The following is a 15,775-nucleotide window of genomic DNA, read 5'->3' as shown; positions in this document are numbered from 1 at the left end:
CGTCTGGCTTTTTATAGTGGTAGGCGATGGTCAGGATGGGTGGTGATGACAAATTCTGGTGGGGAAGGGAGGCACTGGTCAAGAGCACAAGCGTGCTGCACCCAGAGAACCTGAGGAGATGGCTACCAAGCTTTTTCAAGGGGCAAGAATCGGTCTCCCGATTTTGGTAATCGACACTGCACTCACTCATTTAAGCGTTCATTTTTAAATTGTATAATTTATTTGACGGTTGTAACTTGGCCCTAAACACGGCTGAATTCATTTACAGACAATGCACCCTATTGCTATATCTGGTAAGGCTTCTCGGAGTACTACCGCTCCCCAAAAATAATCGTAGCCAGCTGTATGTACATCAATATGTGCGTCACCGCGTACGGCTGGTGACAACTTTAGGAAATCAACGCTGCCGTTAAATTCTGGGTCCTAGAAGCCTTGGTTCAAATCAATCGCATTCAATAGATGTCTAAGCAACTCTCTCGAGTAGTCCCGTGTTCTTTCAACAGCTTGCTTAAGTTTAGATGGCGGGGGTGATTATTAATCATTGATAACACAATGCAGACAAGACTGCAGCCGAGGTAACGCTATACAAGAGGGCGATGACAAATCTAATAGATGGGAGGCGGGTGTGGTCGCATGGCTGCTGGTACCCGCAGGTTTAACGGCCGCCGAGCGTTTGGTGATTAATTACAACTGTTGATCGTTGACAAACAGAGCATTATATTGGTTGTAATACTAGTTGTAGTGAAGTCGTTTTAAAAATTAGATCACTGTGGCAATTATGTCCATGAGTTTTACAGTAGTTTGTGAATCATCTTCAGGCTGGTGAGTTTAGTTCTCGCGTTTGGTGTGAGTCATAGCAACGAGATGCTTGAAGCTAACTCCGAGGACAAATTAAGCTACGCTGAAGGTACGGAATCGCCAAGCCGTAATTGGTTTAAGCGCCGTTTGACTGAGTCTCCATTCCGCTTCACAGCATTTTGATTGCTTGAAAATTGATGAATAATACATTTGACAGGGAGCGCCCAAAAAAGTGAGCAGAATTACCATCAACTATAACGACCAGGAAATATTAGTTGACGCCCATAATCGTCTACATTATCGGTAGCCCTACCTCGGGGACGTACGCACGCCTGTCGCCCCGTCACGGCAGGTTCGAGAAACTTCTGAGAAAAATTTTTAGACGTCTATTTGGAATATGAACTAAAAAGAATCTGAGTTATCTATACCAGATTGCGTCGTTGGAGTGGGGTCCGCTCTCCTGAAGCGGCCAGAGGTACCTTGGTGACGATGCGAGGCAACTGGCCCGACCTCTCCAACTCCAGAAGCGTTTCCTCAGCATAGTTACGACCAAGGTGATAAATCTCCTCGAACTTGCCGAAATCCAACGTGGCAAAGTCCTCGATCGGCGGGCGCAAGTAGATGACGCCGGCGCTGTGTTTGGCCAACTCTAGCGCCCGCACCGAGGCCACGTACGCCAACCGCAACTGAATGTCGGCCATGTTAGGGACGTTGGGGTACTTGGAGAACGGGTTCCACCGGTTTAAGATCACCCAGAACCCCAGCAAGGTGTCACCATAGTTCTGAGGAGTGCGGTCGTCCACTGAGCCCACGTCGACGGCAATAATGTGTTTGGCTCCTTTTTTCTTCATCTCCATCACCGGCAAGTTATCCAAGTAGCCACCATCAAGCAACATACACCCTTTGTAAGCGATCGGAGGCAAAAGGCCTGCCAAAGACATCAGCGCCCGGATGAACCGCCACGAGTACCCGTCCTCGTGGATGTCCATCGTCGAGTTGGTGATGTTGGTCAGGTTGCAGAAGTAGCTGAGCCAGAAGTCCTCGATCTTGTAGTTGCCGAAGATCTTCCAGATCCCCCGGTTGAACTCGTAGCCAGTAGTGTACAGGGTTACCGGGTAGGTGAGGTCTAACGCCATCCGCCACAACGCCAGGATCCGCCGCGAAAACTGCTTGCACCGCCCGTAGATCAGCACCGCGTCGTAGTCCTTAGCGTAGAGACCACCGACAAACGACCCAATCAGGGTACCGCCAATCATATCCACGGGAATGCCATGTTTTTCGAGAGCGGTGACCACACCGACATGACTGATACCACGAGCACCACCACCGCCAAGCACTAACCCCACGGCTTCGTTGGCAAGGATACGTGCTAATCTCATGAAGTCGTCCTTGTGGGAGGCAGTTCCAGGAGCAATAAACGGCTCGGTAGGAGTGGTGATACCCTTAAACTTGGCAAACGAGTTGATCGCTTTAAGCTTCACCAGCTCAAGGGCGTTGCGTCGGCTGAGTTTCACGGCAAACTCGCCGATCACCAGCTTCTGTTTCTTCTTCGAGGGGCGCACGGGAATCACCATGTGGATGTGGTGGTGGTTGGTCACCCAGTGGCGCGGTTTAAGCCATTTCTGAGTGTGTCCTGGCGCCACGTACTTTTCTGGGTGCAAAAGACAGAGGTCGGCGCGAGCGGTGGTCTTCATGTTGAGGAGTGCCCGCTCGTACTCGCCAATATTGGCAGCGGTATAGTCGTCGTCGGCGTCAGCAATGAGGAGAATACAGTCGCCTTGCAGAATACAAGTGTGGGTCCAGTTCGATTTGAGGGTCAGATCACACACGTAGACGACGTGGTCGTACTCCTCTTCAAGGTAGGCGAAGTACCCTGAAAGCTTAAGCTCGGCGAGACGCTCGTCAAACGCGTGGCGACCAAGCTGGGTCAAGGCGAGTGCCTGGTCGAGGGCGATGACGTGGCGGCCGATCGCCTTAAGACTGGCAACAAGCTTATCGGCAAACTGCAGCACGGGGATCCCCAGCGTCGTCGGCATGATGGTGATCGTCTTGTAGTCGCAGGATATGGTGGCGGTGGTGTTGGAGAAGGCGTCGATCTCGATCTGCTTTTCCAGGTTGAGCAGCTTCTGGGCGACGATCCGCAGCACTTTCACCATGATCGACGGGTGCACCACCAGAATGATCTCAAATAAGGTTCTGGGGATTCTCGCCGTCTCCAGGTCACGCACTGCCACCAACGACGCCGTGCGCCGGCTCTTAGTGAGCACTTCGACCTCGCCAATCAGCTCGCCGTGGCCGTATTCGCCTATCACTTCGGCCTGGCCTTCGTCACGCAGCTTAGTGACGCGGAACCGGCCGGATAAAACCACGTGGAACCCGTTGGCAATGTCGCCCTCAGTGCAAAGGTACTGGCCAGCAGGGATATGGCACCACTCGAGGGCGTAGTCTATGGTCAAAAAGTTGGCCAGAAGCAACAGCTTGAGCTTCATGGCCACGGGTAGTTGGAGCATGTAGTACTTATCCATCAACTTGAAGTAGTTTTCTCTGGAGATCAGGGCCACCAAAGCGCCTTCGCTACCCGTTTGGATGGTAACCATCAGTCTGAAGCCAACCACAATGGAGATATAGCCCGCTAACCCGCCGGCGTTGACACTATAAAGCACTTTGCGCTTGTTGTGGTACAGCGTCGTGGTCTGTCCTTCCTGGACAATATCGACTTTACCATCAATGACATAGTATAACCCCGTGTCGAACGAATCTTGCTTCACCAACACTTTCTCAGGGGCCACGTACTTGATCTGGAGGTGTTCGGCCCACTTCTGTCTCATCTTGCGCCACTTATCCTCGGAGAACTCTTCGGGCTGCGGCAACGGCTTCTCCTCAAACTTGCTGCGCAAATACCCCGTGGGGTATACGGTGGTGGGGGTGTCCATCAGCGACGTCAGCGCCAAGTCAAACACCAGCGAGCTCCGCAGCAGCGTCTGCGAGCTCAGGTAGTCACGCGGCTTAGTCAAGGTTTCCCTGGTGACGCCCAACCGGTCGAAAATGGCGTCGACCACCGCCCACTTAAACGCCCTTTCCTCGGTCTCGTCGTCACTACCGAAATAACCCTTGTGGAGGTCTTCAAGTCTAAGGGCCAGGCTGGCCTCCAGCGGTGGGAGCAGTCCCACCAGTCCCCGGCGTTTCGGTGCCGTCATTTCCGGTTTCAACAGGAGCGGCACCGCACTAAGCAAATCCCCCAGAAACAGCGACTTATCACGGCTCAGATCCAACACCACGTACTTCAGCAGCTGTCTGAGCAATGGCGCCGGTACCGGTGGCTTTTGCGTGCGTGTGGGCACGAAGCGGTGGTCGTCATTAGTGGCAAGCCGTTCCACAAGCCCCAGGTATAAGTACAGCGGGAGCACTCTCTGGTCGCTTAAGCGGCTATTAAGCCTAATCTCAGCGTCCATAATCTCTCGTGTAAGCCCTAGGTAGTTGTGTATCGTCAGCATCGTCACTTTATAGAGCCGTGTGAGCACCATGGTGACGATATGGGAGGTCGCTTTCGGGTAGAGCGTCTGGATCCGGACAAATGCCAGTCTGGGAATAATGGCAATGGTGGCCGAAGTGTGGTGGTGTTTGGTTCGTGCCTTAGCCACGTATTTTGGGAGCAGCAGCGTCGGACCAAGGTCGGGCGAGGCGGCTAATCCAGGCGAGGGAGGAGCCATAGGAAACGGGAACCCTGGCGTCGTCGATTGCGTTTGGAACAAGTCCAACGTACTCACTAAGGGAGAAAGCGTCGCCCCTTGTTTTACTTCGTTGAGTAACTGGTACCGCTGGTTCCCCACCGTGACCACCTCGTCCTCCTCATAAGCGATATCATCGAGATTAGGCGCCTGGGTATACACTTGGAGGACGCCATCAACAACAATGGAGAACCCCACTTGCTCGTCAAGGTATAGCACTTCGTCTTCGCCCAATTTCTGGGTGGTCATGTTCTTGGTGAGCTCGTGGAACACCGGCGGCTCAAGGTAGCCGAACACCTTGATTGCGGCCAAAAATTCGTCCAAGTAGTTCAGCGTGCGCTTTATCCGCAGCTTCTTTGGTCCCACGTTCATTGGTTTAGCTGTGGGCTTAGCCATGGGCCCGTTACCCTCTTGAGGCTTTGTTTCCTTGGAATAGCCGGTGAGGTAAGTGTAGCGGAAGACGAAGTAGCACCCGGCCAAAATGACGACGAGGGTGCCGAGGACACGTGATAGGCGGAACAGGAACTCGAGGTCGACATCCTGGCTGAGAAGGCCGCGTATGCTCATGGGAGGTGAGGGGGGGCGTTGAGAGTGGCTGGTGAGAGAGAGAGAGAGTCGCGTGCTTTGGGAGATAAGGTGGGTTTGACAGGGCGGGGCTCGCACTGCGCGAGGTTAGATTCGCAGGAAATTCTATTAGCTGGAATTAGAGTTGAAGAAAGATCTGGAATGAAGTGATAGAAAACCACAATTGAGGTTTTCTAGGAACTCAGTTGCTTCGAGAGTATTATGAAAATTCAACGGTTGTGTAAGAATTGGGTGAGTCTGGTAGAGGAAGATGATATGGATCATTAGTTACGAGTATATTGAAGAAATCCCTGGACTTATATGATTGTTAGGTTAATTTCGATGTTAGTGGCTGAATTCCACTGACGTCATTTTGGCCATAGTAACCCAAATATCTCCAGATCAAGTTGGATCCAGACCATAAGCTCATACACTTTTATCAGTGAGTTAGTCGCCATCTCTTTGTCAATGTTTGTCATTGCTGCTTATTGCCACTGATACCTGAAGTCGAACCATGCTGGTTTCAAGTGGTAGGGGTCATTGCATTAACTCGAAACAAAACAAACTTGATCAAACTTCCTCAACATTTACGACTCATTGAACTACGGAATGTTTCCCTTGGAGGCGGTGGAAACTATACTCGGCATTGATGAAACGTTCAGCAGTTTACAAGCCCTCTTGCTATACTGTTGTCTCTATTAGGAGCGAATACGAGCGCTCCCTGGATTGAAGCTCAAACCTCAATTCATGACGCCACTCTACTCAATGGCTCTTCAGTGACGAACGCTTGGCATCGTCGATCTAATACTATCGTTTCCCGACTCAAAAATAAACCAAATTGTGGGGTGTCGTTATCGTCTACCATCGACCATTGTTTTGCAGACGCGCATGTCAGACGAGCGGCTGGTGGACTCCAAGTACCGGCGATGGCCCCCCGCCATGGACAACTTGTTGGTGGAGCTCCTCAGCCACGTCGTCCACTCGTTCCCTAAGGACGGCGACCCCGTGATGACGAAGGAGGCGTGGGTGTACGTGTGCAACCTGATGCGAGCCCGCAACCCCCAGGCGGTGTATCTGACGTATACCAAGTACCTGTGCACCCAGCACTTGTACAACGTCATCCAGTGGCGCTACCGGATGTGGCTCAAGCTCGCCACCTTCACCGTCGCCGACGCCCGTTATCGCTACCATTGGCACGCCGGTAAAGGCCGTTTCGTGGTGGAAGAGGGCTCCCCCGCCACGACCATCGACGACACCAACGTCCTCCACCACCTCGTCGCCACCCGCGAGCTTCTGCTACCCCAGTTCGACGAGTTCAACCGCATCCGCCTGCCCCAGGTGCTCATGGACTTGTTTGTCCTGGACAACTTGCGCTACATGCTGGTGTACCACAACGAGGTGTTCGACTTGCTCGTGCGGACCGACTACCGGTTCCAGTTGCCCCCCGAGATTGAGAGCTACCCTCCCTTTGACTACCCCGAAGCCAGACTCCCTTATAGCAAACCGCTTAAGCCCCGCCAGCGGCGAAAACACCCGACGCCGCCTGATCCTCCGGGCGATAAGGATGCCCCTCAGCCCGCCTCTAGCCCCCGGCCCCCATCACTGCCGCTCACGGCGGGCGCTTCGCCTAAAGCTACGTCTCATTCTCCAGCGGCAGCAGCAGCAGCAGCAGCAGCCTCCCCATCTCTGGTCGCGGTGCCGGCATCACGACTCCAGACGCCGCCGCCTGCGCTGGTGGTGCCCGCTCGTCCGGTGGCGCCTCCAGAAGCACCCCCAGAAGTGCCCCCGGAGGCGCCAATAATTGTGGATCCGGCGCTGGTGGTGGAAGCGGCGGCGGCGGCGGCGGCGCTGCTACCGGTGGTGGATCCGCTGGGGGCGCCGATCCCGCCAACACCAGTGTTTGTCCGTGACCGTAAGTGGTTTACCAAGCTTCTAGACCTCCACCGCACCGGCCACCTTGGCCTTGGCGAGGTTCATTTGGTGTGTGTCGGGGTCCGCGACGGCAAGATCCCCCTCTTTATGCTTAACGTACTTGATCAGCACTACTACCGTGACGCCCCTGCTCCCATGGTACAGTCCGACGACCAGATCGCCTACCACGTGCGCCAGTACATGCTCCCTATGCTTAACTTTTGATATTATTTGAGGCAGCGTGGGTTCTCAAGCGAATCTTGAGATCCGACGAAATCTACAATACAACCTACACTCGATGACTTGACAATAATCCTGATGAACGAAGACATTCCAGAACGATGACGCTCCAGCATTACACTCGGTGCGCTTCTCAAGGTTACAGGGTTATCAGAAAGCGAGTGTATCTCGAAACGCGAGAGAGAGTTACTCATTACTCGTCAAAGTAGCTCGTGCATTGATGAGTCTACTCATCGCCGTGATGGCACTTCTGCTCCAGTGAGCCTTATGAACTGTCGACATTGATAAGCAGTGACGAGCCCGAAGGTATCTACAATGGGTTTGTCGTTTGACACAATCTGAGGCCACATGATTGTCCTCACGATACAGTATATTTGCTTGCGAACAGATCAATGGCAATTATACGTGCTCATCGCCATTGTCTACAACAGCTTGAGGGTCTAACGTTAGTCTGATATGGTCTAAATGGGGGGTTCCGCGGGAACGGGTCCCCGGCCATACTTAGGCGTGCTCGAGGACTCATTGCTCGCGTCACCACCATCGCCGCACCCGCAGGTGGAGGTGGGGGTACTCGTCCATCCTCCGGTGGCCGTAGAGAATCACCGCCAACACGCACTCGAGCATCACCTGGTGGGCGTCGCGGGCGTTTTTTAGCCGGTACTTGGGGCTGACCTTGCCGAGGTACTCGTAGTGGATCTCCGCCAACGAGTAGGACGCCAATAGCCGGGTCAATTGCTGCTCCATGCGGTCGCAGATGAGGGGATCAAACTTGAATTGCCGCTGCAATTTGGCGAACGTGTACTGTAGGTCCAACGGGAAGTTCATGGTTGTTTTCTGAGAGCAATTGCAGCCCATGGCTTCCTCTATATAGCTGGGAGCGGCGCCGGGCCCATTTGGGTTAGTTGCTGACCCTTGATCACTGAGGGGTGATACGAATGGGCCCACGGGCGGGGCTGCGTAACCAATTTCACTCTACTAAATGCATAATGACCTTTGGTGGGATGGATCTATAGTAGGTGAAGTTGAGGATCAATTCATGGTCATGGGGGAGGCAATCCAAAGGTAGGGGTTTGGTCATCATACATCAACCCCGCAAGCTCAGATTTATCTCGTTGATACCACAAGTTCGAGTCCCGAGTATATCTTTTATTTGACATGTTTTTCCCCACATCGTAATTTAGACAGTTGGTTCACCACTTGGGAGCCCCCGTATCGACATAGATCACAGGGACGTAGCGGCTATTCATAATCCGGTCGCGAAGCGTCGGGGAACCCTTAGCACCTCCACCTAACAACGGGGTGCGATCACTGGCATCAGGTCGAGAAGACGCCCCGAGGCCCATGCACGGAAACCCTTTCATTTTTTTTGGTAACAGTTTATCTAGGTCTACGTGGTGGGGGGTGGCGACTTCTACTTATACCACCCCTTTCGGACCGGGGTCGGCCTGCGGTCACCGAGCATCACCTACGAAGCACAATAGGGCCGTCGTCATGCACCGGCGCTGTCAGTACTAATCGGCATGGAATATAGCCGCCGGTGCAGCCCAGGGTCCCAACGGCAGTGGCGGAAGGTGGTACAAGCGAGTAGGCACCAGTAAGGGACTATGCCACACAATATACAAAATCTTTATTTCTCAATCCTTAGGTAAAACTACTTGCATGGCTTTTAAACTCATGAGTAGGTGGTCAGTACTTTTGGTTCTTTTTGACTTTCTGGTTGTGGTCCCTGAGATTTTGAGGAAGGGGGGGTTTAGTGGTTTGTCTACTGGGGGACGACCGTTTAGGGTTTACACCGGTTTAGCCTTTTTGGGTTGCGCAACAAGCCAGATGCGAGCGAGATAGCCTAACGGCTCGTAAAATACAGCATAGGCGATGGGTTTCCCGAGGTGTGGTTAAGCTGGTAATAATGAGAACAATGGCCTGCACCGAAGCAAGGACGCCGCATGGCTGGCACCACCTCCGTGATGGTGGGGGCGCGTTACATCATCACTTACCTAATCTCTTCACGTGCACCAGGGCGCCAACCCTAACGTAGTCTGCGCGCGGCATCAAATTTTTCAACCCCTGGCCCCGGGTGCTCTTCTTCAGACATTAGTCGACACTTCATTTTACCAAGTTATTGGGAGACAACATGTCCAAGCTCACTTCGTCGCACGTCCGCGAAAACGTCAAGGAACTTCTTAAGTACTCGACCGAGACCAAGAAGAGAAACTTCTTGGAAACCGTCGAACTCCAAGTCGGTCTTAAGAACTACGACCCCCAAAGAGACAAGCGTTTCTCGGGTACCTTGAAGCTCCCCCAAGTTCCCAGACCCAACATGACCATCTGCATCTTCGGTGACGCCTTCGACGTCGACAGAGCCAAGTCGATTGGTGTTGACGCCATGTCGGTCGACGACTTGAAGAAGTTGAACAAGAACAAGAAGTTGATCAAGAAGTTGGCCAAGAAGTACAACGCTTTCGTTGCCTCGGAAGTGTTGATCAAGCAAATCCCCAGATTGCTCGGTCCCGGTTTGTCGAAGGCGGGTAAGTTCCCCACCCCCGTGTCGCACAACGACGACTTGTACGGTAAGGTTCAAGACGTCAAGTCCACCATCAAGTTCCAATTGAAGAAGGTGTTGTGCTTGGCCGTCGCCGTCGGCCACGTTGAGATGGAAGAAGACGTCATCGTCAACCAGATCTTGATGGCCGCCAACTTCTTGGTGTCGTTGTTGAAGAAGAACTGGCAAAACGTCGGTTCGTTGGTCATCAAGTCGACCATGGGCCCTTCGTTCAGAATCTACTAAGTGTATTCTAATAACATCCACTAATAGAAAGATTGTAGAACTCTTTGAGCGTCTATATTTGTATCAGATGTGACACATCGTCGAGGTACGAAGATCATACTCGATCGTACGGTTCCTGGCCTACCTCATCGAGACCAGAAGCAGTAAGAAGGTTGTAAACAACTAACTAAGATTCTATATAACTCCAACCCTACGGCGTGCTGTTACTTAACGTAAATCAATAAGTTTAAGCTAACTGCCTTTTATCTTACAACAAGGCATCAACGCAAAAGTGTGTTCTTGTTATCATCTCTTGCTCAGTTCCAGCATCAACGAAGCGTGTAGTTGATCTCATCTCTGTTTGGAACTGCGCGTGATCAAGCCAAGTAGTATTGCTTACGTCTTGATTAATGTTGAATCTATCGCTATAATAAACTAGTTCATTCCACCATCATCAAGAATTGATTTCTCTAGTAACTATAACGATTTTGATAATTTGCTCGAATCAATATCGCGACTGTTAAGAATAAAGAAACTCTTTGCAACAAGGTAGTAGGTGTTGGTGACCAGCTGTACACTGTCATCACTGGTATTATCTGAATTCTACCATTGATGCTATCGATAGTAACACCAATTCCTGGGCCACGTTAATCATATCTATGTCCATTATTCATTAGGCTAGAACTCGATATCTTTCGTTGTCTGCTTATCTTTGTCGTCAACTTCCTCCTCATCCACAGGGATCCCCCACGGCTCAATCTCAAACCGTTTACGGCCATTTTTGAACGCATACTCCAGCCGTTGCACCAACATCTCCCCTCTCTCGGAAAGTACCGGTACTTTATCAATGTGAACCAATCCGTGGGTCACTCGCTGGGGCTCTGATTTGTGTACCCGCTCAATCAACTGCGCCATATCGTGGGCAAACGGCTCGAGGCGGATGGCACCGTCAGCAAGCGACGAAATAAGCTGCGGTATCGGAGTTTCCTGGTAGAGGTCTAATGGCAACAGCACCATCACCACGACGTTATTGGCGTAATTCCTGGTAATCTCTCGTAAACCATGGATAAACGGCGTCACCAGAGTAAGCTGACACCACAGGGGAGGGTATATTGATGGATTAAGCAATGACGGCACCACCACGCGAATGACGATGTTAGGGTTTTCTGCCACCTTTCTCTCGATAATCTGCTTTATCTGCTTGACTAATTGAATCAGCAGTGCCAACGGAATATAGGAAATGTCAGCGGGTGTGGGAGCGGGGAGTAATTTCTCCGTCAAATCAAAAGTGTGGCGATAGTGCTCATAAGCGGAGTTATTATCGTCAGTTTCGGACTTGGCTTCGGTCTTAGACTGGTTTATCCCGTACCGCCAGGCAATCTTCATGTTGGCGTTGGTCACCAGCACTTTGTTGGCGTTGGCAAGCACTTGTTGCCGTTGTTGGTCTTTCTTCGAACCCTTGTATAAACCGGGCAAATCGCGGGCCCAGTGATGATTGAAACCAACGACGATACCGTGGCAGTTGACTGCTTTCAGTTCCAACCGGTTATGGATGATTCCCTGAGCGATAAACGCCCGTAAGAGCACCAGCAGGAAATCGGTGGTGCCCAGCTCTAACACGGCAAGCAGCGAGCCTAGCGGGATCCCCTGGTGGCGCAATAGCTTATCCACATCACTAGAACCGGTAGACACTGTCGGCTGGGACGTAGCGAGCGAGGGGCGTACGCTAGGGTTGGTTATAGAGGTGGCGCCAGGCCGAGACGGGGTGGGGAGATTTGCTGGTCCCCGGGCGATACCGGGCCCCCGAGCAATACCAGGGGTACGAGCGGGGTTGGTAGGTGGCCCTCGGCCCCCGATTAATGGATTTCGAGGCGTGGGCGGGGCACCACCGCCGCCAATGACTTCGGACCGTTTGCGGAACGACATGCCTCCTCCCTCATCGCACCGCGTCATCGTAAGTAGGGTGAGAGGGGGAGGTGATTGACGTTAAAGCTATAGATTGCTTGTGTTATATTTATGATTGGATTGGTTGGGAGTACTCCATGGTAAAATTGTTAATTTTTTTATTTTCATTTTGATCTGGTTAGTGTGAGTTTTTACGGAAATCTCACAGAAGAAGAGGGCAACATTCAACTATTCACCAGTTCGAACCTGAAATGCCGTCAATGTCAATCATGATTGAATTTTGGAGATGAATATGATTTAATTTTCTTTCGTTTGGATCGCAATGGTTAATCAAATTTACGGTCAATTAGATTTATGGTCAATGAAATTCATTGACACATATGATGGATTAGTGTTGATCAAATTCACCAAAGAAGACACTGATAGTCGAAACAAACTGTATTATGCTTACAATATTCATTTACTAGCACAAATAGAGATTAACAGTTAAGATCTTAGATTCACCAGAGGTAATATCCATGGTACACTGAACACGATTAATCTAGAGAAAACTACTGCGCCATCATTGAGAATAGCTCCCGTAGCGAACTGAAAGCAACACGTAGATCAACCAAAAATCACTTTAATCTATCGACTTAATCAGAACAGTTCACCAGGCGAGTGTTTGGTATCGTTTGCCTCCACTCATCACGTGACCTCCCCCTCGCCGCACAGTTGCCATTTGGTTACTCCCTTAAACTCCACCACCATGGGCGCCATCGTACTGCTCCCGCTCATGCCGGTGACGCTGTTGGCACTGTGCTGCGGCGCCGCCGCCTGTCTGGCCGTGTGTCTGCTGCTAGGCGGCACCTTCAATCTGCTGATTTTGACCCGGGCCACCTACGCCGTAATGCTCCTCGTCAATCTGATCCTCCTGTGGGTGGCGTTGCTGCCGTTTATTGTCCACCGGCTTGAGAAGGCGACGTTCGGCTTTATCAACATTAGCTGCGGCGCTGACGGCGCCCAGTGCATCCTGTTTGCCCTGGTGTACCGAATTAACTGCGCCCTCGGAACGCTCCATTTGGCGCTTGCGGGCTTGCTTGCTGGTGTCCACAGCACTACCAACCCACGGGCAGTACTCCAAAACGGGATGTGGCGAGGTAAAATCCTCGTGTGGCTCGGGTTAATCGCGGTAAACTTCTTACTTATCCCGGACCTGTTTTTCGTGTTTTACGGTAACCACATCGCCATCATCTTTCTGACGATTTTCCTAGGGATAGGTCTCATCTTATTAGTGGATTTTGCCCACGCGTGGGCGGAGACTTGTCTTGAAAAGATCGAAATGGAGGAGCTTACGGGAGAAGGAGACTCGCTGATGTGGAAACGCCTCTTGATTGGCGGCACCCTCACCATGTACGGGGCACTGGTGGTGGTGACGGTGCTCATGTACACGTTCTTTTGCGGTTCCGGATGCCACATGAACCAGACCGCCGTCACCATCAATTTGATCTTAGCGGTGGTGATCCTGCTAATGCTGGTGAACCAGACGATCCAGGAACTGAACCCGCACGCGGGCTTGGCCCAGCTGCTGATGGTGGTGTGCTACTGCACCTATCTAGTGATGCTGGCGGTGGCGCTGGAGCCCGACGATAAGTTCTGTAACCCGTTGGTGCGGTCTCGCGGCACACGGACGGCGTCCATCGTGGTCGGGGCATTGTTTACGTTTTTGGCCGTCGCCTATACGACAACCAGAGCCGCCGCCAACCTGGCCTTCGCCGGGGGTGCCCCGTTAACTGATGATAGTGTTAGTGGCGTGGGTCGCCCCCGGGCTCGCAACGAGATGCGCTATCAGGCGATCAAACAGGCAGTCGACGAAGGGCTGTTACCGGAGCTGGCCCTCCACGAAGTCGATTTGTACACTGACGGCATTGACGAAGGCGACGAAGAATTCACTCGTGTTAAATATAACTACCTGTTGTTCCACGTAATCTTCTTCCTCGCCACCCAGTACGTCGCCACTCTTTTGACCATAAACGTCAAACAGGACGATTTGGGCGACTTTGTCCCCGTGGGACGCACTTATTTTGCTCTGTGGGTGAAGATCTGTCTGCTGTGGGTGTGCTTTGTATTGTACGGGTGGCTGTTGGTGGCGCCGGTGATCTGGCCCGACCGCTTTGGCGTCCAGATGTGAGCACGTGACAGAGATCACGTGACGAGCACGTATCAGGCGCCGGTCGCTACAATGGCTCCATTAGCAAATAGAGTTTAGAATACGCGCGCTGAGTAAGCGCAGCTAATAAAAAAACAACGAGAGGCCAGGGCTACGTAACTGAAAAAAGAAGAAAACCTCGAAATTAAGCAATGGTAAAATCTCACAGAGCCATCATTACTTATTTATTTATAAAACCCGATCTCACAACCCCGCGCCCATAACCCAAATTTGACAACAAATTTCTCCGCTTATCTCCATGGTTTGACAAACAAATGTTCCCCCGAGTCAATCTACGCCACCTCCAAGCGCAATACCCTGACCTCGACATCAGTACTATTGATACCGACCCGGAGACCGCCTACCGAGTGGCCGAGGCCACCCTCGCCCACTATTTCGGCGTTACCGCCCGTCTCAGCCGCGCCCACTTGACTCCCCGCATCCCTGCCCGTCTCCAGTACCTCGCGGCGATCGAGCGCCTCTGCGAGCCCGCCGATGTCGTCCGCGAGCAGTTGCGTATCCCCGAGGGAGCGCTAGTGGACGTGGGCACGGGGGCGGCGGCGATCATGCCCCTTTTACACTGTAAGCGCTACTGGGTGGCCACCGAGTGCAATAAGAGCTCAGTTGACCACGCCGCGGCAATTTTAAAAGCTAATAACCTTCAGGAACAGATCAATCTTCGCCACCAGGCGCTGTGGCCGGCGGTGCCGGTGCGCTACTTAGTGTGTAACCCACCGTTCTACCACGACGAGGGCGATCTTCGCGCGCGCCACCGCGCCAAGCGGGGCGCCAAAATGGGCGCCGCCCTCCCTCTGACTGCTAGCGAGCTCTACTATCCGGGCGGGGAAGTGGCGTTTATCAAGTGGATGATTGATAGTTCGCGGCGCCATAACTCCCACCCGTTTGCCTGGTACTCGTCGCTCGTAGGCATCTACGGCGATATCGGCGCCATCGTCGCCTACCTCAATCAAGTCGGCGCCAGCAATAACGTCGTCATCCCGCTCCGCCTCGGCCCCACCACCCGCTGGGTCGTCGCCTGGGCCTTCCACGATGTGCCGGCGCCGCCAGCGCTTGACACCTCGCCGCCACAGCGTGGGTGGCGCTCGCTTCCGGTGTCGTTGACCACAAAGCCGTACGGCGACTATGTCGTCGCCGCGGCGCCCACCTGGCTCCGCAAGTACCGGCGGGCGCTGGGGGAGCGCCAGCAGCTGATGGCGGGGCTCATCGTCGCTAGAGTCGATAGCGAGGTTCAGGTGGTGGCTAATTATAGTGCCGTCGACACTAATACGATCAGGAATTCGCTCTCATCCATGATTGCTGGTTGCGAGCCCGCGGCAAAACGTCACCGCCGGGCGTAAACACTTCTTTGGCATAATATGTAATGTTATGTTTTTTTTTTCTTTGTGTGCCGCGCTACCATCCCGGGTACTCCTATAATGAGGAGGCTTTTTTTGTCCCTCCTATATTTTCAATTCTAGGTTTTCGTTGACAAAAAGGACGCAGTGCCGCTAATGCCTCATGCCGAGGTGAAGCAATCGTCGAGACCTAGTAGGCGCCAAGCCAAGCAAGTGCCCTCAAAGACTAGTCTTGCCGAGGCTTCCGTATTCGCCCCATGCACTGGCTACCCCCCTTCCCCCCCAAATGTGGCTAGTGAGTCGAGCGTTTTTTAGCCAAGGA

General features: G+C 52.6%; 6 protein-coding genes across 6 annotated transcripts; 4 read left to right on the top strand and 2 right to left on the bottom strand. All coding sequences in view use genetic code 12, as the record gives it.

Annotated features, from left to right (window-relative positions):
• Positions 1 to 1,220: 1,220 nt before the first annotated feature.
• On the bottom strand, positions 1,221 to 5,093 carry DIURU_002718 (lysophospholipase; the record flags this gene model as incomplete). The annotated part of the gene is made up of 1 exon (XM_034155400.1): positions 1,221 to 5,093. The coding sequence occupies one exon, from the start codon at positions 5,091 to 5,093 to the stop codon at positions 1,221 to 1,223; it is 3,873 nt and encodes a 1,290-aa protein (XP_034012570.1).
• An 885-nt stretch (positions 5,094 to 5,978) lies between these two features.
• On the top strand, positions 5,979 to 7,226 carry DIURU_002717 (uncharacterized protein; the record flags this gene model as incomplete). Its single annotated transcript, XM_034155399.1, has 1 exon — positions 5,979 to 7,226. One exon carries the CDS (start codon positions 5,979 to 5,981, stop codon positions 7,224 to 7,226), a length of 1,248 nt encoding a protein of 415 aa, XP_034012569.1.
• A 2,146-nt stretch (positions 7,227 to 9,372) lies between these two features.
• On the top strand, positions 9,373 to 10,026 carry RPL10A (60S ribosomal protein uL1; the record flags this gene model as incomplete). Its single annotated transcript, XM_034155398.1, has 1 exon — positions 9,373 to 10,026. One exon carries the CDS (start codon positions 9,373 to 9,375, stop codon positions 10,024 to 10,026), a length of 654 nt encoding a protein of 217 aa, XP_034012568.1.
• Positions 10,027 to 10,683: 657 nt separating this feature from the next.
• DIURU_002715 (Elongator subunit) lies at positions 10,684 to 11,958 on the bottom strand (the record flags this gene model as incomplete). The annotated part of the gene is made up of 1 exon (XM_034155397.1): positions 10,684 to 11,958. One exon carries the CDS (start codon positions 11,956 to 11,958, stop codon positions 10,684 to 10,686), a length of 1,275 nt encoding a protein of 424 aa, XP_034012567.1.
• A 1,081-nt stretch (positions 11,959 to 13,039) lies between these two features.
• Positions 13,040 to 14,080, top strand: DIURU_002714 (uncharacterized protein; the record flags this gene model as incomplete). Its single annotated transcript, XM_034155396.1, has 1 exon — positions 13,040 to 14,080. The coding sequence occupies one exon, from the start codon at positions 13,040 to 13,042 to the stop codon at positions 14,078 to 14,080; it is 1,041 nt and encodes a 346-aa protein (XP_034012566.1).
• Positions 14,081 to 14,373: 293 nt separating this feature from the next.
• DIURU_002713 (uncharacterized protein) lies at positions 14,374 to 15,456 on the top strand (the record flags this gene model as incomplete). The annotated part of the gene is made up of 1 exon (XM_034155395.1): positions 14,374 to 15,456. The coding sequence occupies one exon, from the start codon at positions 14,374 to 14,376 to the stop codon at positions 15,454 to 15,456; it is 1,083 nt and encodes a 360-aa protein (XP_034012565.1).
• Between the last annotated feature and the right edge of the window lie 319 nt (positions 15,457 to 15,775).

Source organism: Diutina rugosa (assembly GCF_008704595.1).
Source record: "Diutina rugosa strain CBS 613 chromosome Unknown scaffold12_size278768, whole genome shotgun sequence".
In the NCBI taxonomy this organism is placed as follows: Eukaryota; Fungi; Ascomycota; class Pichiomycetes; order Serinales; family Debaryomycetaceae; genus Diutina; species Diutina rugosa.
Note: the sequence above shows the minus strand (reverse complement) of the source record. Positions and strands in the feature narration are given on the sequence as shown.